At 32.9% G+C, this 19954-nt stretch overlaps 2 protein-coding genes across 3 annotated transcripts in view; one reads left to right on the top strand and one right to left on the bottom strand.

The window, feature by feature from the left end:
- LOC140434852 (5-hydroxytryptamine receptor 1-like) overlaps positions 1-19954 on the top strand; it is a 1076278-nt gene that overhangs the window by 146373 nt on the left and 909951 nt on the right. For both annotated transcript variants that reach the window (XM_072523427.1, XM_072523426.1), the window contains exon 2: positions 10739-10766. The gene's annotated coding sequence lies outside the window, so the exon portion shown is untranslated. The remainder of the gene's footprint in view (positions 1-10738; positions 10767-19954) is intronic.
- LOC140433903 (uncharacterized) lies at positions 14915-15325 on the bottom strand. Its single transcript, XM_072521877.1, has one exon. It carries the CDS (start codon positions 15323-15325, stop codon positions 14915-14917), a length of 411 nt encoding a protein of 136 aa, XP_072377978.1.

Genomic DNA, 19954 nt, shown 5'->3' with positions numbered 1-19954 from the left:
AATATTGAACAACTGGGCTTGAGGATAAATTAAGCAAATAAATTGAAACGTTCAAATTGAAATACTCCTGTTTTGGTTGGAGAGCTAAGTCGTGCATAAGGATTTCTTTATTTTGGAGGACTGGGAGACACTAACTACAAATAAGAAATCAAAAAAATACTTACAGATATGTCCTGGACAACACGACACAATTCCTAAACTGTTTAAAATGGAAGCCGTTTAAAAATGTTCTCTTCCTTGGAAAGGTTTTTCTTTCCTAAAAAATTTTAAGAGTGAAAATATTTTTAAAAGAAGTAATTTTAAACTCCTAATGTAAAAACCTTCTAACAAAACAGAATTTAAACTATGTTTATCAACAGTTATTGTAACATTGAACCTTCTAACAAAACATTAAATTTAAGACTTTAAAATTTTGGTTATTTACCCAATAATAGAAAAGGATAATACTGACTGTCATATGTCGAAATAAAATATCAAACTTTTTTGGATTATTAATTAATTGTCAATGTTAACTTTATTTAAACGAAAACTAAAATATGACAATAAGCTGATCCATAAAACTTTAATTTGTCATGAAAGCAAATTTTAGTATATTAACGAAAAATGTTTATTCAGAAAAATTTAACTTAACTATCTGGCTAATTATTTTCTTTTAAATTAATAAAAAAGTTTGTTACCTTGGAATTGGATACAAAAAACACTATCACGCAATCTTCACACTAACTTAAAATGATCTAGATTCAATTCATAAGAGACACAAAATGGAAGCTGGACAAGTCTTGGGGAGGTCAAACATTGAATTGGGCTTCAGGTTATCCTGGATAATAACAATATGTATTTTTCAAAACTCACTGCTTAATTTTCACTTAAAATTATGTGGGCGTCACTTAGCCGTCAGACACGCTGTTTATTAAATCCCGTGACACGGAATACAGCAACAAACCGGTGATTATCTTGCTTTACAAAGACTGCCACATAGCATTTGAGCGGAATCTCCTTCCTTTTAACCAAAACTGATTCAAATTATGCCAAAATTTGCCGGTTTTTAAAACAATCTCAGAAAAAGATCCTTTCTCGTTCAGACCCCAATTCGTTCTCCCTGGTTCTTTCAAAATTTCACTTTTACCAACCTTTCGTTGTCAGCCCTTGCTGTCTCTCCTCATCTAGTTTTTAACTTCCAGTAAATCCTAACTCTTTTTAATTTCGCTTTTGATTTGATAATGGACCGTGCTGGGCCAACAAATTTTTTGTGGGAATTTATTTAATTAAGACACAAATAGACTTTACGCAGTTAATATTTATTTAGATGTCTCGCATATAAACCAAAATATGAGGAAAGATGAGAAGAAAATGTAAATTACAATATATAAAGTAGTGAACACTATCTAGAGTTATCAATATGCTTATGGAAAAGCTGTATTGCTTACAGAGCGGAAGAAGAAGTTGGTATATATACCAAAATAACAAATAAAAAAAACGCGGCGGAGGTCGGCAATCATCATAGCTATTCGGACTTTTGAGACGGCTGCTCTGAAAAGTTCATTTGATGTACATCCGTACCACTCTCTCAGGTTGCGCAGCCATGACATTCTACGCCTCCCTATGCTTCTCTTTAATTGGATCTGTCCCTGTATAATCAGTTGGAGCAAGGTGTATTTCTCTCCACGTGTAATATGTCTGAGATATTCCAATTTTCTTGTTTTAATTATATTTAAAATTTCAATTTCTTTATTCATCCTTCTCAGAACCTCTTTGTCTGTGACGTGTTTTGTCCACGATATTTTCAGAATTCTTCTATACACCCACAGCTCGAATGATTTCAGTTTTTTCATTGAGGTCGCATTTAAGGCCCAAGATTCCATTCCACATAATAAAGTCGAAAAAACATAGCACCTCGCCAACCTAACTCTTAGTTCCAATTTTAAATCCCTAGTACATAGCACTCTTCTCATTTTGTTGAAATTTGTTCTAGCCTTTTCTATTCTGATTTTGATCTCCTGAATGTAATCATTTGTGGAGTTAATCATTGTTCCCATATATGTATATTTGTCTACTTGTTCGACGTTGGTTCCGTTTATTAGAAGATTCTCGTTATTTCTTTGAGTTTTCGACATTCTCATAAATTTCGTCTTTATTCATTCATTCTTCTTGACATTCATTGTTAGACCATACTCTTTTCATACTCCGCCATTCTGGTCACCAGTCTCTGAAGATCTTCAATATTTTCGGCTAAGATCACAGTGTCGTCCGCATATCTAATGTTGTTAATGGGAACTACATTTACCTTTATTCCAGTTGTTTCACCCTCAAAAACGTTTTTCAGGATCTCTTCGGAGTAGGCATTAAAAAGAATTAGCGACAATATGCATCCCTGTCTCACTCCACATCGTATTTCAATTTCTTCTGACAGCTGTTCGTTAACACGTACTTTTGCTTGCTGTTTATAGTATAAATTTGATAAGATCCTGAGGTCGTTGTAGGCAATCTTCTTTGATTTCAGGACATTCATTAATAATTGTTTATGTCCTACTTTATCGAATGCTTTGTTATACTTAATAAAATATACGTATATATCTTGATTGACATCCAGTCATCTTTGTATCTATTAAGTGAAAAAAGAGCTTCACGCGTTCCTAGACCTTTGCGAAAACCAAATTGTGTATCATTAACGTCTATGTCCAGTTTGTGATATACTCGGTTATGGATGACTTTTAGTGGTAACTTTAGAACATGAGACATCAAGCTAATGGTGTGGTAATCGCTGCATTCTCTTGCGTTTTTCTTTTTGGGTAGACAAATAAAAATCGACGTTAACCACTCGGTAATATGCCTGAACTATAAATTTGGTTCAAGAGTGTCACTAAAACATCAATGTGCTTCTCATCAAGAATTTTTAAGATTTCTATGGGAAGCATGTCAGGTCCAGCGCTTTTCCCACTCTTCATTGTTTTTAATGCCTGTAATATTTCTTCTTTTGTAATATATGGATTTATATGAATGGGAATAAAACCTCTAGTCATTTAAAGCTAAAAGGTATCTTATCCTCTCTTCATCCTCCCTCCACTTGGATATCATACTATCTACCTCTCTTTCTTGTGAAATCTATATCATTTTGGGATATTTTTTTGTGACAGGTTAATATAATTTACTATTTTTACTGTGAATTAGCCACAATTCACAAATAAATATTAAACTTGAAAATATTGAGCTCACATATTTAAACCTTTAAACAAAATACACTACTACTTCCATGCCGATGATGGCATGGTGCGTCGAAATATGAATTTTGCTAGAAGCTAACGACGCTCTAGCGCGTTCAAACTTTAATTTATTGATTATCTTGGATTATTTCACAGGCGCTATAACGAGGCCTTTTATATTTTATTGGCAGGTAACTAGAGGTATTAATTCTCCAATTTTGTTCTTGGTTTTTCAACCTATGACATTTTGTCCCGATAGTGTTTCTATATCTTTTGGCTTTGCAATAATTGTAAATATTGGTAACAGTACATACAATTTTGCAAATGCTTAATATTTTATCGGAATGGTAACCGTATAGAGCTTGGTAATTTTTAGATTTCGGTATTTCCGCTATTTTATAGAGTCGCGAATCGTACAAGTAAAGCTTCGCAATTGTAAAGCTTCGCAATTTTTGGATAATTTCGTTGTTTCCCCTAAATATGATATGATTTGAAAAAGATACAAAGAAGAAGATCTATTGGCCGGATTCTTGGTTAAAGAATCTACGTGATTGGTATCAATGCAGATTAATTGATTTGTTTAGAGCAGCAAATATTTGAGAAATTGAGAAAAAATATGACTTTTTTAACATGCATAAAAGAATTAGAGAATTAACAGGAATGAGAAAAATACTTCAAACTAGGCAACTAATAGATGAAATTGGTGCACATAACAGATATAAACCAAAAAATGCAGAGATGGACACAATATATAGCACAACTTTTTGAAGGCAAAGAGAGAACAGAAGCACCAAAAGAATTTAGGGATGATACTGGGCATGACATTATACGAGAAGAAATTTAATATGCAATGAAACAAGCTTAAGGTGGTAAATCTCCCGGGCCTAATGAAGTTAATATCGAATTACTCAAAATTGTGAATACTAAATCTATAAATCTTTATCTGGATCTATTCAATACCATATATGGAACAAGTATAATACCTAAAGAATGGCTCCAATCAACATTCATACTGCTACCCAAAAAAGCCAATGCAAAGGAGTGCAATGAACATCGCACCATAGCCTTAATGAGTCATGTCTTAAAATTGTTTTTAAAAGTAATTCACAATAGAATACATAAGAAATTAGATGAAGGCATAAGTAATACACAAATACTATTTAGGAAAGGACTGGGAACAAGAGATGCACTGTTTGCAGTAAGTATTCTTTCGCAGAGATGCTTAGATGTAAATCAGGAAGTTAATGCCTGTTTAATTGACTTTGAGAAGGCATTTGACAGAGTGCAGCATAATCGGCTAAAAGAAATTTTATTAAATAAAAACATAGATGGTAGAGACATTAGAATCATATGTAACCTCTATTGGAACCAAACAGCAAAAGTGAAAGTTAAAAATGAACTGACCGAGGATATCCACATTCACCGTGGGGTCCGCCAAGGGTGTATTTTATCACCCTTGTTATTCAAATTATGCAGTGAAGCCATTTTAGAATTAGCGCTTGCCGAGGCCAGTGAGGGTCTTATAATAAACGGTAAGCCACTTAATAACATAAGATATTCTGATGACATCGTCCTTCTGGCAGGAACACTAGAAGAACTGCAACACCTTGCTGAACAACTAAATATATATTGCAACGAATATGGACTAAAAATAAATTTGATAAAAATCAAGTTCATGGTATTTACAAAAGCACAAAACATCAAAGTTGAGCTTTTACTAGATAATACAGAAATTGAACAAATATCTTCGGACAAATACCTTGGAGCATGGATCACAGAAGATACTGATCAGACAAAAGAAATATGATGCCGCATTGAAATTGCACGGTCAACTTTTAATAGAATGAGAAATTTTTTTGTAATCGCGATATCAATATATCGCGAATAAGAATGCTTCGATGTTATATTTTCTCTACCCTTTTGTATGGGGTTAAAGCGTGGATACTTTAAAAATACATTAAAAACTTAGAAGCATTTGAAATGTGGTGTTACCGACGTATTTTGAAAATATCATTGATGGATCGCAAAACAAAAGACCAAGTTCTCGAACAACTAGGAAAACAATTCGAAGTTTTAAATTCCATAAAAATCAAGAAATTGGAATACTTGGAGCACATCATGAGAGGTGAAAAATACGAAGTACTAAGGAATATAATGCAGGGTAAAATTAAAGGTAGAAGAAGCGTAGGAAGACGTAAAATCTCGTGGCTACGCAATCTCCGTGAATGGCTTGGATGCAGTTCAATTGAACTATTCAGGCGCGTAACCAACAAAATTATAATTACTAAAATGATTTCCTATCTCTGATAGGAGCTGAACTTAAAGAAAAAGAAGAAGAGTATTAAGTTCAAAAATAAAATTAGCCATTATGATTGCCAACCTCCGTAGTGAGACGGCACTGGAATAAGAAAAAGACATTTCGTTTGGTTAGTTTATATTTTAATGGCATAGGTTGTCCATATTAGATTGCAAAAGGTAATTAAAGATAATATTTTACCAAGACGCTTAAATTTAAATAAAAAAGTGGAACGGTAGGCGGTACTGTAGACTAGCGCAAATCTTTAAACTATATTTTCTGTATTTTTAAAATTTAAATAATATTTTTAAAAGTGAATAATGTAATTTTATTATTTCTTAATTTTTTATATTTTGAACAAATATATTTTGCTCCTCGCGCCACCTGTTAACGTATTAGCAAAGCATACGTTATTTGCTTCTGACATACCTGTCCAATTCAGACCAAATATTAAATTAATTATAAAATATAAATAAATATCGTTTATAGTAAATTAGATTATTATATGAACTAAATAATATATTTTAAAATATTAATTGTATTTTTATAAAATTATTTTAAAATAATTTATATCATAAAAATTTAAACAGATGATTCAATGTTGTTATTAATCGGATGACATTTATGACTTTTAAATTTTGACAATCGCTACGAATCGAAACTTTTAGTGACATATATTCTATTAGTTTGCCACTTCTTATTTAATGCTATATATTATTAGTTATTTTGCTTGCAGTTTTTAATTTAAACCTGCTTGGAGTAAATATATGATGCCTTAAAACTAATGGATCGAGAGTAGTGAATCAATGTAAAGTTGTTCCCTTACTTGTAAAGACGTCATCTTCTGGCGATAGTTCCGTGACGTACGCCTTTGCATTTTACTTTAGAGAAAAAATAATACAACGCCTGTATAGAAGCTTAGCTTCAATAAAGCTAAATTTAAAAAAAGATAAAAAAAGAAATTATCTGAACTTTCTAGATTATTAGAAGAAAGTGATGAAGAGTTTAATGACTTTTTTGATTCATATAGTGAGTATTTTCCAGAATCAGACGACAAAACTTATTAAGGATACGGAAGATGATGTATGTTTTAATAAAATTAGATGTAAACATTAATTTTTTAATAAAAATATATTTTACTTATAGGCTACGCTGCTTGTGGATGTTGAAGAAAGCGGTAAATAAGCGGAAAATTTTGACGATATGAAAAATTTGAGTTACTGGTGATGAGACCAAAGTATGCCCAGTATGTTTTCTTTTTTCATGTAGGTGCTCTAGAACACATTCCAGAATATTTAGAATTTTCGATTGGAAAATAATTAATTCTAAAAAAATGCTACTTTTTTATGATTAGCTTTACATGTGGGTCACATTTCAGTGCTTGGGATTGAGGATTATTGAAAAAAAAGAAAACCTTTTTGCTGATGCAATTTTTTCTACTTATGGAGACCGGAACAGATTTATGGCCATTATACTTTACGATGTTTGTATTTTAGTAAAAATCTAGAAGCAGGGAGCAAGCACTTGTAGATAGAATATATAATATGTATTAGATCAATGATAAACTAGAGAATGGGAGAGGTTTATTATCCCGATTGTAATTCTAGTGTAGATGAGTTAGTGGTCATACACAAAGGAATTTTAGACAATACTTAAAAAACAAAGAGCATAAATGTAAAATCAAGTTAAATAATATGTTAGCTAAACCAAAGGGATTAATTTAAAGTTTTACTGTATTCGGTAATGTTTGACGATTTAGGTGGATTTTTCTTTTGATGCCTATCTTCTGTGGATATTGACAATCACGTTGATCCATACAACTTTGTTGACAGCTGCTCTAAATAGATGTATGGTAGTCATTCCTGCCCACTGTCTGATGTTCTTCAACCACGATGTCCTTCTGCGCCCTTGAGATCTTTTGCCTTCTATCTTGCCTTGTAAAATCAGTTGAATTAGTTGATACTTCTCATTGCGCATCACAGTAAGTATTTCATCTCTCTGATTTTCACGATACGCATAATTTCGTTTATTTCGTTTAATAAATATTTCGGGTAATAAATAAACGAAACAGGTCCAAAATCACAGCAACTGAAATGGAGTTGATGAGAAGAAGCTGTAGAGTGACAACAATGGATCGCATCAGATATGAGCATCAGAAATCGCATCTGAGAAGAACAGATCATACAAGGTGAATAGCAAAGATTTCGGATTGGGGCCCAATAGGAAGGAGGAAAAGAGGTAGACCCCGAAGATCATGGAGGGATGAAGTGGACGAGGCCATGGAAAGACGAGACCTTAGAGATGGAGAATGGCAGAACAGAAAGGACTGGAGACGTTGGCTAAAAGAAGGAAGGCGGCGACAGCTGTAAAAATCCTTATATAGATAGATATATAGCATAATTTCCAGATCTTTATTCATACGTTGGATCACGGTGTTGTTTGTAACATGATGGATATAGGAAATTCTGAGCATGCGGCGGTATAGCACCACATTTCGAAGGCTTCTAATCGTTTGGATGTTGCCTCCGTCAAGGTCCAGGCTTTGACTCCATATAAAAGGGTAGAAAATACATAGCATCTCAATCTCATAGCAAGGGTAGAAAACACTTAGGTGAATAAGGACATGCTAATTAGATTGTTTTACATATTTTGTACAAAAGCTTTAATTTAGCCAAAAATTTGCTTGCGTCAATTTTCAACTTACTACACAGTAACTCTTCAAAATAACTGTAAAAATAATTTAACAGAAGTAAATTAAAAAAAAAAACTTGCTAAATGTGCAACAATTACCCGTTGCCGAAAAAAGGCGTAGTAGTTGGCAAACGAAAGGATAAGAGACGTGTTTATTATATAACAGTAGAATATACAAGCTCCTTACAAAAAATTACCACCTTACAAGACCAGAAGCTTGCCTATTTTCTGTGTCAACGAAAAACTGTAAAATGACCAACAAAAATATTTACACAGATGATTATAAATGACTACAAACTATACCACAAGTATTCTGGAAAAATAATTTTTCTTTACGAATTTCGTTTGCAGTTCGTTAGATCACTTTTAAAAACTAATAATGTCGTCTCCGGTGTAATTAATAAACGTATGAAAACTGATTGCAACTTGGTGCAAGTTTCCATGTTTATTAATTTGTCCAACTATTGCGCAATATGGTGTTATATTGCGTAGTTGGCCGGTACGCTCTTATTGTGGCATTATCTTGAAGAGACAATGCCATTATGGTTTTATTAGGTAGTTGAAATAAAACACATTCTTTCTAAGAAGAAAAAAACTCAGCTTCAGAGTCTTAGAAAGAAACAGAGCCCTTCGAGCAAAGTGCACTAGGGAGCTACCCTACACGGGTAAAACCATGAGTTAGACACTACTATCACAACTGACTTGAGATCCGAAAATGTCCCATATTTAAGGATAAATTAACTTTTATATGAAACTTTTTCATTTCTCAACCAATTAAATTTAATTATAAGTTCCAGAAGGAAGGGCGATGAACATCGAAGTGCGTGATTGGTGGCACTTGATGACATCCCCCCTGCTTTGGAGACTCTGAGGCTGATAAAAAAAGATAATTTTATTAAAAAACTTAAGAAAACAATTTTTTTTACAATTCACATATAGAAAAGAAAAAAAATGCATAAAATATATCAAATATAACATGAAATATATCAAAATGAATATGTCTATATTGTCAAATTACTTACAAGTCCTCTAAAACACACTACACTCGCGTACACTCGCGTAGCGCGCACTTACACTGCACAAAAACACTCACAGGCGGTGGTCGGTGTTGTTGACAGCATCTGCAGGTCCATCCTCGACGACGTGCTCTCGTTCTACGGCGGCTTCGTCCTCTCTAGCTGTACGTTTCCCATCTGCATGTCGCCGGTGTGTCGTAAGCGAGTTTGCCTGGGCCTCCGTGGTGCTCTGGACCACATAATGGTAGGGCAGGCAGTGACTGGCTACTGCGGAGACATCCATTGCATCAGGTACTTAGCATCAAGTAGGCTGGCTCGTTGGAGATATGGCACATCGACGGTTTCAGGGCTGCAGAAAGTGGGTATCGGCGTGTTAGTTTGGTGTACTAACATCCGATGCTTCGCCCCACGTTGGGCGCCATGTCGTCTCCGGTGTAATTAATAAACGTATGAAAAACTTGTCCAACTATTGCGCAATATGGTGTTATATTGCGTAGTTGGCCGGTACGCTCTTATTGTGGCATTATCTTGAAGAGACAATGCCATTATGGTTTTATTAGGTAGTTGAAATAAAACACATTCTTTCTAAGAAGAAAAAAACTCATCTTCAGAGTCTTAGAAAGAAACAGAGCCCTTCGAGCAAAGTGCTCTAGGGAGCTACCCTACACGGGTAAAACCATGAGTTAGACACTACTATCACAACTGACTTGAGATCCGAAAATGTCCCATATTTAAAGGTAAATTAACTTTTATATGAAACTTTTTCATTTCTCAACCAATTAAATTTAATTATAAGTTCCAGAAGGAAGGGCGGTGAACATCGAAGTGCGTGATTGGTGGCACTTGATGACAATAATTCTGAAGCCAAACATGTTCCAAGAAATCCCTTAGTTACAAAACGAGAAAACGAGAGGTAAAAAAGCTAAAGGAAAAATTAGTTATGAGAAAGGGCTGTGAAATTTGTAGCAAACAAGGTATCCGTAAAGATACAATTTACGAATGCTAAAGCTATTTTGATATCCCTGGGTTTTGTGTCTAGACTGCTGTCAAATATTCCACATTTAACTTTATATTTTATTTTATAAACACATAGATTATGCTATTTTATACTTCTTGTTTTGTCTTGTATTAGTTCCTTCCTTTTTATAATACATTATACATAATAAATACGTTAATCTTCCTTTTTAATTTGTACAATTTATTGATGTTTAAAATACTGCATAAAACTGATCTTTATCAGTATTAGTTACCAAACGCACCAGCGCGTCGCACGGAATGTCAAAAAAATAAGCGGCTCTCGGCGAAAATCAACCCAGAATAGATCGGCAGTTAACGTGTTAAAATAAAAGCCATTTTAAGTTACAATTTTGAACCTAAATACGTTGTTACGTTAAAAATATAACTATTCTGTCACAGTATTTAATAATTACTTTCTCATTTTTACTAAGAAAAATTTATTACACAATTTTAAATTGAGCTGTATTTCTTTTGATCTTATTCTACGAAAAATACTTACTGAGCTTATTTTTTTTCAGCTAGACTTTATAATATCTACAAGTTAATGTAAGTAGAAACTCACTTAGTTTTATTTAAATGTAGGACATGATATTTTGACGATTTTAAAGCGATCAACTAATCAACTATTTTGACAAATGGTAGACAGTTATCTTAATTAACATGCAGCTTTCGTAAAGCTTACCTTTTTTTTTAACCTCATTCATTTAAACTTTTGGCATAAAACAATTTTGGAAAAAATAATAATAAAATGTGTATTATAAAAGTAAGCAATTTGGCTAATATTAAACTACTAAACATTACTACAAACTAAACTGCTAAATATTGGAGAATGAGACATAGCAAATTAATTTTCTTCAAATTTTTTGAAAATGGTTTTGCAAATTCGACCATTTAAAATCTAATTCAAATTCAAAATGGGGTTAATACTACGATGACATGAAGAAAAATTGTTGAAACTAATTTACTTAAAACCTTAAAAAGATAAAACTTGCTTTCGTTGGAATAAAAGAGCAATAAAAAATTGGATGGCAACAGCAGATATACCAATTAAATTAATTAAGAAGTGCTAACTTCAATTCTTGAAGTAAGCAAGAGGTTCATTTACAAGGCGAAGTGGGCACAACGACAATCTAAAAAACATATTTAGTTTAAAAAAAAATAAGAATTAGCTGCTAACACGCTCATCGAAGTGAAAATAAAATAACCACCCCTGTTTTTTGGTGGTCCAAGGTTGCAGTTTATCTCCGCTTTATCGTAGATACAGCAATTTTCTTATTTTATTTGTATTTAATATCTTGTTTCCTTGTTGATTCGTTTTAAAACGTCGTTGTTCGTAATCTTATTGACCCAACCTGTTTTTAACATTCTTATAAGTCCACATCTTAAACGCTTCTATGTTGTTACTTAAATCCTTTTTTATCGTCCAAGCCTCCATTCCATATAATAACACAGAAAATACATAACACCTTAGTGTTTGTACTTTAAGTTGCAGACTCAGATCATGCTGCAAAATACTTTTCGTAAATTATTGAATATTGATCTGGGTTTTCCTACATGTGGTTTGATCTAGTTGTTTTTGTTTACGATTATTCTCAAATATGTATATCTGTCCAACTTCTAAACGAGTTCGTCCCCAATCCATAACGTCTCTTGTTGTTATGTCTTTGCAATGTGTATTTAATTTCGTCTTTTTGATATACATATAAATTAAGTCGTTGACCAAAAAACGAACGTTGATTTTATCAAATACATTACTGTAATCAAGGTAATAGATAAAAAGAGAGAATACATTAATATCGATGAAGCCATAAAAAACTTCTAAAAAATCAATAGTAGTTATCAAATTTGCCTAATTTCTTTCTCAGCAGTGTAAACCATTTATAATTATCTCAAAAATTTCTTTGAAGAAATAAATACAAAAGATTCTAACGGATTCTTGTTTTCCAATTGTCCACACCTTTCCATAAATATTTCGATGCAGCTGTTTGTTGTGGTCCATGGTTGGTATAATAATTGGTTTTTTGCCAGTTAGATTTGTCTTGGACTTATCGCCATTTTGCTGAAAGTCAACCTTTTAAGGTTGACTGTAAATGGCCCCATGGAACCATGTCCATGAAACCATGTTGTCATTATCGTTTTCGTTAATGAAAAATTGAGTTTTTTTTCGGCGATGTCTTTCATTTTGGGAATTTCTAATTCATTTGCATTTGTAATTTTACCATGTGCAGCTCGAGAGGTGAAGCATGCGTGCCTGCCTTGATTTGCTAAGAAAATGCATAATCAACCACTTCCTCAAGCGTCCGAAAATTTTAACAAAGCATTCGGCTTGAAAAATAAAATTATATTCCGAACATTGAGAAAACTATGTTAGAACGCCCACTGTGCTCGATTGAGGAGGGTACATTTTTATTTCAAATTTTGAATAAATGAAAAATGTTACCATTTATTGTGATATTGTAAATTGCGTGTTTAGATATAGCAATCACAAGGGAACTGTTAATTAGAGTCCATTTACAATTATGGTTACTGATTTATGCGAAATTCATGCCGACCTGCTGAAAGTCGAAATGGTAAAGGAATTTTCTAACTTTAGGAAACTAACAGAAAGCGTGTACTATTGTGCTAAAACTGCAATAAGAGAATATTTACTAAGAGTTAAGACTTAACTAAGACTAAGAAACTTAAGAGTTTGTCTAATTTTGTTGCTGTCGTCAAAATTACTTTTGTAATGGGACACTAAAAATATAAATCCAATAATTTGAGCTTTGCTTCATGCCTTTTAGCTATTATCACATTGCTCATATGACACGGAGTATTATTTTGATTAAAAAGGATTTTTTTCCTATGCAAGCCGGTTCTTTTTAAACGATTTTTTTGCAGCTTGTCTAAAAGGTTAGAATAATATTCAGAATTTATTGTTTTACCAATTTAAAATTAATTCAAAAAGAAAAATCCTTTCGCATCTCAAAAAACTGATACTAATAATTTCTTAGCTGATTTCTGGACACCAACTCGTTTCCACCACTCTTTCGTCTCTTGTTTTGATTTAGACTTACAATGATAGACCCAAGTCTTATAGATCGTAATGAATGCATTCACAAAATTTACTTTATTTTTTGGAAACGCTTTACATGTTGCTGAGAAAATCGCAATCGAATATGTTTTTATGCCATTGTTCCATTGTGACAACAACTTTTTTGAGACCCATTATCAACATTACGGCTTCATTACACAATGAGATGCCTAGGGCTTCTAGTAAATCTCTTATGGTCACTCAACGATTTGTCAGTACGATATCTTTTTCTATGATTTCTGGTGTTGTGGCTATTTTTGGACGTCCTTGTCGTAAATCGTCTTTCAGGCTTATGCGACTACGTTTAAAAGTATTGACTAACCTTTCTTCTGTACTAGTTTTAGACGAAGTGTCCTTATACGCTTTCAACATTCGTTCATAAATTTGCTGTACCTTCTAAAAAATAAAATTCAATCACTGCTCGATACTTGATTTTTTCCAATTTAAAAATATACCGGTGAACACTAAATAGCTTCTAAACAATGAATAAAATGATACATTAAAATAAAATTTTACATATGTTTATATAGAAAGTACTTATATAACAAAAAGAAAATATAGGCTACTATACTTGAGAATCAAATTTGTAGTCAGTAAATTCTCCGAACTGTGAATGCGATAAACCAACAACATCGTTGCCAGTTTGTAATGATAGATATTTTCTAGCAATTTATCATTTAATCATTGACATGCAGCAAAATTGTCATATTAATGATCGTTTTGTGTTTGTTAAGGTATAAAATAAAATGTATTTAGTAATATCAATATTGATGTATAATATTATATTTATATACAATACTTATATATAGAAAACATCTAAAGTACGATAATATTCTTTGTAAAGGTCATACATGACAAAATCGCATTCTAGGACCGGTAGAAAGGAATAGTAGATCAACGTTGTCATAATATAGAGAGAGATAAATTGATCATTGACTTCCTAGCTTAGCATTCAGTAGCGTATTGTTCACACTGTTGCAGTGACTTTTAAAAATTAATCTTAATATAATATGATATGAGACTTATATTTAACTTTGAAGTGTATACTTCTTATCAAAAAAAAATACTTACTTTCAAATTCCATTATTTTGTACAAAACATACGAGACAAAGAAACTTTCTATGACATTTAATGACAAACTATAATTTTTTTTAATGACATTTTTTGTTTGTTACAAAAATTAATTATCAAAAAGGCAGGTAGAGAGATTTACCCTGCTGTTATTTCAATGAAAGGTTTCTTTTTATTGGAATTACTTATTTTTTAAATATACTAATTTACATAATTATGAAAATCCAATTCTGAACTTGCCGATTACATGAAGTGAACTTATAAACACTCACACATATATATTATAATTAAATAAAATAAATCGAATCGAATATACCTAATATATATATATATATATATATATATATATATATATATATATATATATATATATATATATATATATATATATATATATATATATATATATAAGAAGTATTCATTTTTTTAAGAGCAAAGTATATTGGTAAAAAATGTATTTTAGTTTAAAAACTAGGTTAACAAAACAAACTTACTTACATACGAAAGTAATCTTAATAAAATGGTTCGACCTCCACAGGAAGTTAAAATATTAATCATCGTATGAAGACGACTCGTCGGCTGATGAAGAGCTATCGCGATTACTATTATTAACATTGATAATTAATGGTTCAACCGAAATGTCCACTCTTGTGTCTAAGTCCCACATTCTATCTTCTTCTTTTATAGTGGGTCTTATACAATTTTTCCAAGACTCAGGTGTGACATTTTGTATGGCAGTAGCTAACAAGCACTTCACCTCCTCCATTTGAAAACTCAAGTTTTCCCTTGCCACTTGGTTTTTTATTTGAGCCCATATAAGCTTGGTAGGGTTCAGCTCACAATGATAAGGAGGGAGGCGATGTACAATTATGTTGTTTGCACGAGCCATTTCATCGACTGCATATTTCTTGAAAACGGGTATATGTATCCTCGCGAGGTTTAATAATTGTACTTTCAACATGTTGTCATTGAATGGTATATTTTTTTGAGAGAGTTAGTTGATTATTTCACCTTTTCGCCAGGCAGTCGTTAGTGATGGCTCCAACCGTCGACTGTGGTATGACGCATTGTCCATAACAACGACAGAATTTGCTTCAAGGCTTGGTAGAATATTTTAAAACCAACCTTCGAATCTTTGAGCGTCCATTTCCTCATGGTAATCGTTGGTTTTCTTGGATTCAAATAGTAACAAGCGGTTGTCCAAAAAACCCGAATCGCTGCCCATATGTGTTATTATGAGCCTCCGTCCTTTACCCACTGGTGTTTTTAATCCTAATGAAAGCTCTTCAATGAAGGTTTGTCGACGACTTTTAATTTCCAAATCTTGCCACATCTTTAAGAGAGTATGACCTTGATTTAGCTAAGTTTCATCTAAATAGTATACTTTTCGTCCTTCACGATGATACTCTCGGATTTTTTGTAAGTAATTTCTCCGCCACAAAACAATTTCATCTTTTTCTAAAAGAACACTATTCCTGCTTGTTTTCATATATTTAATGTTCATTTGTTCTAATGTTTGCAATAAAACCCGTCGTGATATTTTGGGTATTGAATTATCGGAATTTATTTCAATTTCAACTTTCTTTAAGGTTGGGATTTCGTTCCGAAAAAAGAAAGCATGGAATTTCCTCCGAATAGCATATTTGGTATGATCTTCAAGCTGAATGCATTTTCTACCTCTGGTTTCAATGGTTTCAACAGGCCCATCATTCAATTTGCCTTCACTTTGTTTAAAATTGTTTACAATTCTGTATACACTTCTCGTCGAAACTTTAGTCAAATCACTACACAGGGTAACTACATCGTTGACCGACATACTTTTATTCCTTTCACGGTTTCCACAATACACATTGAATATAATAGTTTTTTCTCCCATCGAAAAATTTGGACGTCGTTTACTTTTACTGCTTTCACTTTCCATATTACTCACAACAGTAAAATAAGTGTTCACTGCTTAGATAATCTAATCGATATGTGATTCATGTCCTGCGGTGAGGCCACGATGAGTAGAATACTATTTTGCTGACTTCACGTTGCGTAGCAACGACGAATAGAATCGACGGTTGCTGGGCAACGTGACGTCAGCAAAATAGTATTCTACTCATCATCATCACACTACTGTTTACTTTGATAGCAAAACAACTGAATACCTGAGTAGTGACTTTCACCGACTATCGCGGTTTTAGGGAGGTGTAGGTAACTATTCCTTCTAAACTAAAATTATTTATTGTAATTAATTCAAATTTATAAAACAATAATAAAAAGTAATGGGTTGTACAGCGATGTAGTATATCTTTTCTAAATAAAAATATTAATAGAATAAAAGTTTTGATTCTAAAAGTATGTCGAGTGGGAGATAAAAAAAATTGAACGTATTAAACGAGCACTGAAAGATGTACGTGGCGTCCTTCATCATTTAAAGTGGCGAATTGTGATTTCTCGTCCCAAAATACTCCAGCTTACCAAATTTCGTGTTGTTATCCCATGCCTACCACGAAATATTTAAAAATAAAAGTTTAACGTGGACCCCCTTTATTTTGGTTATTATCAACTTTCGTACTAAAGTAAGTTAGTTTAAATCGGCCTATTTTAATCTCAGGAATCTAAGATTAAGTTATGGCCATTCGTTATCAAACACCATGTATATTATATTAATATATATAATAACCCAAATGTCAACAATAATCATATTAAAATTAACATAATTATAAATAGGTACATATTTATTTAATACCAGTAGCTTTGTCGTAACTTCTTATGATATTTTTCGTACGCCATTGGAAGACCTACAATAGCAATGAACCATCACTATTACTTCCAAGAATTTACTGCCTAGATTTCTGGATTCTGACTATAGCAGTTCCATCTCTTTGAACCGCAAAATTGCTCATTATGTATTGAACGGCTCATTATGTATTTTGAGACTGATATGTTTTGGAACATAAATAAATTTACTAGCAGTGTTATTATTACATTATTTTTCATGTTGTATATACCTATCGCATGTCACTTAATTAAGATAGATTTTATCTTTTAGAAAGACTATAGCAGTTGTCAAAATATTGTACAATTAATATTTTCTACGTTATTATATTATTTGTATATTGATATTTGCTTTCGTAAACGTTGAGAGTATCTTTTGTTTTTTTTTTTGGTTAGTTTTTAAGAATAAATATGTTTTTAAATGTACCTATTACCTGTTACAGTAGAAATTTTTATGACTTCTATTATTTTCACCGAACGTACATACAATTAATTATGTTAGGTTTCCAACCGGAATTCTTTTTGAATTACCACCAGCAACTGAAGCCGTAAATGAAAATTTTCGCCTTTCAATTTTCAACACAATTAAAACACTCGTATATAAATCACCCCGTGCAACCTATTTTACCTAATTTTTCAAAAGCCACGTTATTCCATTTTTTTTTGCTAACAGCGGTTTTTCATTTCTTATAAATCAAAGTCTAATTTACACCAACGCAACTCTACACGATTCTCGACGATCAACACTCCCATTTAGCACATTGTATCCTGTTTGCCCTGTTTTTCGCGTTCCCTTACTACGTTGTATAAATCATTCTCATCATGAGCAAACCGAGAGGAATTGCCAGATGCTCCCAGGGCCGTAATAACTGCAGAGACAGGAAAGAGTGTTGTTAAGGATAATATCTATAATTTCCATAAATTTAGCAACGAAGAAACAGCCTATTTAAGATTTTATGAACCTGTAGGAAAATATATTAAAGTATTACGTTTTGTTTCGTCCAACTGTTATTTTCTTTATTTATACGCTTTTAAAAGACACTAGTAATACAGGGTTGTGCAATTTTTTAAAAAAGCTATTTTAACCCTTAACTGGTACGGTAAAAAAGAAAACGTTAAGTTATGTCGGGGTCATATTAGACCTTTAAATTTTTTGTGTTTATGACATTTGTTACATACAAGTGATTGTTTGTTATCATAACGTGGACAAGTATAACACCTTGCACGCTTAGAAGCTTTTTCAATGGATCTATCTTAGTTTATTTTTTTTTTTCATCTATATAGGGGGGGTCTGGAATTTTCAAAAGACATGTCAATCCAGGACGCCGCCTGACAGTGCAGGATTCCTTCTTCGTTTTCGGCGATAGTTCCGGAGGTACTTTAAAATGCCCTCCCGTCGCTAAGTCTACGTCGACCGCCTACCTGTTAAACCAGACCCTCCTCTGTCATCCAGCGATCCGGAAGCGGAATGGCCGCTGTAAGGCCGGCATCACTTCCGAAGCACTACCTTCATCCATCCAGAGACTGTCAGCAAGGACGCTCCCTGTCTCGTTCCAAGTAGTGCGTGGAAGACCCCCATCGCTCCTGGTACGGCACACTCCCAGACGGGCATTTCCTCCTTACCCACAGTCTGACTCACGCAGTCTTAACTCATACAGTCTGACCCACTTTTCTACCTTCAACTTCCAGCATCTTTCCCTCTTATCTTTGCTGTTGGTCCAGCTGTCTTTCTTTCTCTTCTTTTTTCTTGATCACTGCACGGATATAGTTGTGTACACTATAATCCAGTCACCAGAGAGTTGACCCCTAAAAATTAATCGAACATGCTGAATTTTGCCGGGAATATTAATATTGGGACCCCAAAAAAGATGCAAAAAAGGTTACCTCTTTTACTTTCAGGCTTCCCCATAAAACCCCCCTCGTAGGGGGATAAAATCACAAAAAAAAAACATTTAACAAGAATTTTTACGCAAAAAATGTTTCAACTAAAAAATGTAGCTGAGATAATTTTAAACAAAAAGGTTTATTAGTACGTTTTGTTTAGAATAAACCGTCCTCTCAGAAACAACGCTTGATGCGACCGTCGATTTTAAATGTCAGTTACGTGCGTGAAATCAATGTTCAATACAATTTGTATCAGCTCGACGGTAAAAATTCGATATCTTTTGATCCGAGTGTTTTATTCCCAAAATTTAAGTGTTTTATTCCCAATATTTAAAGGTAAATAGAAAACATTTTGTATGCAGCCTTTGCATTTTGCCGCGAATGAACTCAGTTTTTATAAAGATGTTAAATAAATAAACGTGGAGCGATTTTTGCCATTTTTTAAGATTCTTGTGAGATCAATAAAATTGATTACTTTTTTGTAATTAATTGTCTTCTCAATAATCTGGTCAATAATTGTGTCATCGAGTAATAGCTTACGGCTTCAGCACGTGTTGCTTCCTTGTGTATTCGTGCTGGCTTAGAAAGCCCTGGTAGATATGATATATTATCTAGTGCACGGAAGGAGCTATTTTCGAACATTCTTTACTATTTTTTCAATAATAATAATTTATCTCAGATTCCTCTTCATTATCAAAATTTTCGCCCTCACTACTCAAATCTCTGGGCAGTATTTTATCATTCCTCCCAGTATAGCCTTGGTTATTATCACTAAGTTCAGAATACCTATCAGTCTATGATCAGTAATAATTGTTTTAACGCCAGAAATATCATGATTGCTAGTGATTCAGATATTGAGTATGTATGTATTTACCTTTCAAGATTTTGCAATTGATGATTTTCAGTATGACAAGTCACAAATGTGAGTAAAACAGGTAGAGTA

The sequence above is a fragment of the Diabrotica undecimpunctata genome, chromosome 2 (assembly GCF_040954645.1).
Source record: "Diabrotica undecimpunctata isolate CICGRU chromosome 2, icDiaUnde3, whole genome shotgun sequence".
Lineage (NCBI taxonomy): Eukaryota > Metazoa > Arthropoda > Insecta > Coleoptera > Chrysomelidae > Diabrotica > Diabrotica undecimpunctata.
The sequence above is the reverse complement of the archived record's forward strand: the minus strand, read 5'-3'. Positions and strand labels throughout refer to the sequence as shown.